Here is a 4,154-nt window from a genome sequence, read left to right on the forward strand (position 1 = left end):
ACGTCATATCGGCACGGGCGTTGCAAGGCGTTCCTTCTCTTCGCAAACTCATCCCCCTCCCCCTCCATCGCCGTGGCAGGCGACTCCTCCTCCTTCACGATGTCCTCCTCGACCCCTCCACCACGATCTCTTGCCCTTGGCTGAATAAAATCCTTCATTGACAGCCAGAGTCAAGTTTGCAAAGAACATTATCTTCGTGAAGGAGTTAACACAGAAAGCTTTAACTCATTGTCAACGTGAGGTATTTCCATAATCTGAATAGAAACCGTTTAGAGGTACCCGAGTGAGTGTTGTGTTTAATGACAGACGATATGGCTTGGGTTTAATTTCGTGAAAAATAAAAGACATTTCCTTTTTTATTTGGTGGTCTTCGATAGATTCTTTTAGCCAATCAAGAGAACATTTAAAGAAATGGCCTATAGCTCCACAAAGTGTCTTTTGAAGTCTGAAAAGTCATTGTGAGATGGCTTATCATTTCTTCGTGTGATGACCTATCTATAAATCTATATCAAAGGCAAATAAAAAAAATGGAAAAACGTATTGACATAGGAATACAATGCTACATTCCTTTGAGGTATTGGACAATTTCACCTGTCACAGGGGTCATCTTCTCATGTACAAATTTAGATTTAAGAAGGAAATAGGCAAGAATTGGTTTACTAATAGGGTGGTCGATGAATGGAATAAACTTAGTAACCATGTAGTAAGGCATGAAACTATCAGTTGTTAAAAAACGATTAGACAACTTTATGGATGGGGATGACAGGTGGTGATGTATACGGAGATGCCTAGTGTAGGCCTTATGGTCTCTTGCAGTCTCCTTTATTCTTATGTTCTTATGTATCTTTGGCTGCCGCCAAGTGTCCATTTCATTCAGGTGAAGGGAAGCAAAAGGGTATAAAAAATATATATAAAAATAAAATAAAATAAAATAATCAGCCCTTTGGTAGTAAATGCGTCTTAAAACACATTTCTGACTGATGTCAGGCGATTTTGTTCAGGTAAAGAGAAACTTTCTCTCTCCCCTTTTAGTCCCTCCGGCACTGTCACTCTTCTTCAGCCGATTCAAACCGTTTGGTGATCAGCAGGACACGATTAGGAAAGGGACCCCAACCCTACCCAAAGGGATTAAGGTACAGAAGCTCGCGGTTTTTTTTTTTTTTGTTGTGCAAAAGACGGATGTAGATATATTTTTCACATCGTATGAAAATGATACTTCAGATCTAAGAAATTCTTCCTTTTCTTTTCCTTTTCCTTCCTATTCTTTTTTCTTCTTCCTATTCTTTTTCTTCTTTTTATTCTCCTTCCACTTCTTTATTTCTTTTCCTTCTTCTTCTCTTCTTTCTTTTTTCTCTTCTATTTCTTCTTCTTCCTCTCTTTTTCCTTCTTATCCTTCACCAAGCACAACAAACCTCGCCCAGCAGGAATCATTCACCACAGTACTGATATGCCTAGCCGAGGTAAAGGTGATATGGTATCATATACAATTTCCTATTATATGCTGATAAGGTCAAACCTGCCACTGTTTTCGAGGTCCTCTAGAAGAGTGTGACCTTGAGACGAACCTTTTCAAGGTCACTCAGAATCAAAGAACTTCATGCCACGCAAAAGTATATATGGGATTGCCTCTATCGCGAGTGTAACTATTCAATCTTTATTTCAGTTTAAAAATTTGGTTAGCAGAGCAACCCACCTCCAAGAAATATTTTTCTTTTTCCAAAAGTTATCTATATTGTGTTATTTATGTGACGACAGTTCCTTGTGTGCGGATTTGTAGCCTCACTGTGTAGTCCCATCGATTGTCGAATAATTTTTGAAGATCTCATGCCGTATCTGTTACAGTCAAGGATTTGGTAGATATTGATTAGAAGTAGAATTAGGTTGTAGATGAAGACTGTTAGACGTTGGTTTGGCAGATGTTTGTAATAACGAGTAGAATACTTGCAGTCAATTCTTAGTTTTTCATGCAACCCGTTGTGAGACATTGATCTTTAAAACTCAAATATCAAAAGGTTATACACCATGGTTCATTTGGAAGATTACTAAGGTAAAGAGAACACTTGACTATAAATTTTCCTTTATTATCCAAATAAATAGGCACACCTTCAAGCCTCTAAGAAGTATTTCTGAGGCGATAAATTACTCTGACCCGCAGAGAAGATACTAGAAAACTGTCGTATCTTATATATTTGTTAAAAAACTGTCGTATCTTATATTTTAGTTAGAAACTATCGTATCTTATGGTATTGTTCGACATGGAGTCAGTTGTTCTCCCAGAGGAGAGCAGCAGAGTGCAGAGCGTCGAGCACAGGAGTGAGAGTCTCAATGGACCGACTCTGTCGCCTCGGGTCGTCAACGTCAATGACCCTGAAGCCAGGGTACGCCTCCACCGAAGACGCCAGAAGACTTCTGCCGAAGGTGGCGCCGCCGAAATAGGCAGGGAAGGTCTTGACCAGAGCCTCAAAGAGGAGGATGGTGACGACGGCCACGACGGCCAGGAGACCCAGAGTCCCGAAGTCGAAGTCCTTGACGTAGGACCTGACGTCGAAGCCGGAGGACTGGAGGGCCCGCTCGGCGTGGTAGGCCAGCGTGGTGAGGGCTTGCAATTTCGACATATTTAAGCCTTGAAAAAAAAATAAAGTTTAAGTATTTCTTTGTTCCGTGACACATAAATTTTTCTCTTAATCTTATTTTTGACACTACTATCAAAGACTTTTTTAACAAAAGAACTATCTCAATCAACCATAATATGATTCCACTACTATTTCTTAACTGGATATGGTGAAGACTTACTTTGTAGTTGTCTAGATGTTTATGTCGTAAGATACGTAGGAATCCGGTTGGAGTGAACTGTGCGAGTGTTTGAGTGACTGTGCTCGGAGCAAACACCTAACAAGACTTTTGTAGCTCGAAGCCAAGGTCAAGAAAGAGAAAGGCAAGACTCTCCGGAAACCGGAGAACCGGAAGAGCCTCTGGAGCCGGACCTTAAAGAAAAGAGAGGCTCCTTCTGGCCAGGTACACAGTGGGATCTTGAAGGAGAGGTTCTACCTGTCTAGATACACAGCATGATCTTGAAGGACAGGTTCCTTCTGTCCAGATAACAGAGCAGCATCTTAAAGAAGAGGTTCCTTCTGGCCAGACTCACAGCAGTAATCGTTCTGAACTGAGAATCCTACGATGCGAATTTTTATATGATCACATGTTGGAATCGTGATCGACAGCAATTAACCTCCATAATGAGAGCTCACATCTGATATATGGCCTTAACTAGGTAATAATGTAACGTTACACACACATACACACACATCTCTTTGCCCACCAGAGTTGGAATGTCGGCTCGCAGTAATACGGTGCTGAAATTTGTTCAGCCCTGGGAGGAACTCGAACTCGAATCGGTAAATTAGTGATCAAAGGATGACACCAGGAGACTAAGTGGGTCCTTATATATATTTTTTTTCTTTCAATGATTTAGACGTTACGCGCACTGCGAGTTGGATAGGTATGAAATCCTTTACTGAAACTTAGGGATTTGAGACTGTATACTCCTACTGACCTCACGTGCTGACTTTATTTATTTATTTCTTAACATCCTACGTTTGGCTTTTTGACTCCAGAAGCTGGCGCCCCTGTCCATTCAGCAACCACGCTCCACCTTCCACAAACCCCAAAATGAACTCCTCCTGAACTCCTTTTCATTCGGCCACAGCTACTCAGCGCCCCCTGGCGTAGGTGCACACCACCTTCACCATCTTTGTCGCACAAACCCTGAGGGGGCCCGCGATCCACGAGTACAGTAGTTCCTCCATCTCCGCGTGGCGTCTGCCTTGCACTTTTCCCCTGACACCTACAGCGGGCTACAATGTCGTTGTTGTTATGGACTGCTGTTAACAGCGCTTCTATTCCCTGTGGACAATGTCACGCCGACCGAGTTATAAATCAAAAGCAAAATGCAACCTACAATAAACCTTACAGTCAATAACGAGGCAAGATGCAGAAAAAAAACGGGCAAATAAGACGAACAATCAAAAAATCCAAACGACGGATATTAGAGCATATTTCCAGGACTCATAAGAAAACTAAAAACATTATCATATATTTCATAAATGTTCCTTTCTTCTTCTTCTTCTTCTGACTTTCAGGGGAGAGATCCTCCT

The 4,154-nt window shown here is 41.6% G+C and overlaps 1 protein-coding gene across 1 annotated transcript in view; it reads right to left on the minus strand.

Annotated features, from left to right (window-relative positions):
* Window positions 1-2,082: 2,082 nt before the first annotated feature.
* The window catches only part of LOC143041686 (uncharacterized), a 15,822-nt gene continuing 13,750 nt past the window's right edge, over window positions 2,083-4,154 (minus strand). The window contains exon 2 of the mRNA XM_076213692.1: window positions 2,083-2,623. Within this exon, the coding sequence (XP_076069807.1) occupies window positions 2,262-2,615 (354 nt within the window). The 5' untranslated portion in view covers window positions 2,616-2,623 and the 3' untranslated portion in view covers window positions 2,083-2,261. The remainder of the gene's footprint in view (window positions 2,624-4,154) is intronic.

This window comes from Oratosquilla oratoria, chromosome 31, assembly GCF_046742065.1.
Source record: "Oratosquilla oratoria isolate Oo_2021 chromosome 31, ASM4674206v1, whole genome shotgun sequence".
Lineage (NCBI taxonomy): Eukaryota > Metazoa > Arthropoda > Malacostraca > Stomatopoda > Squillidae > Oratosquilla > Oratosquilla oratoria.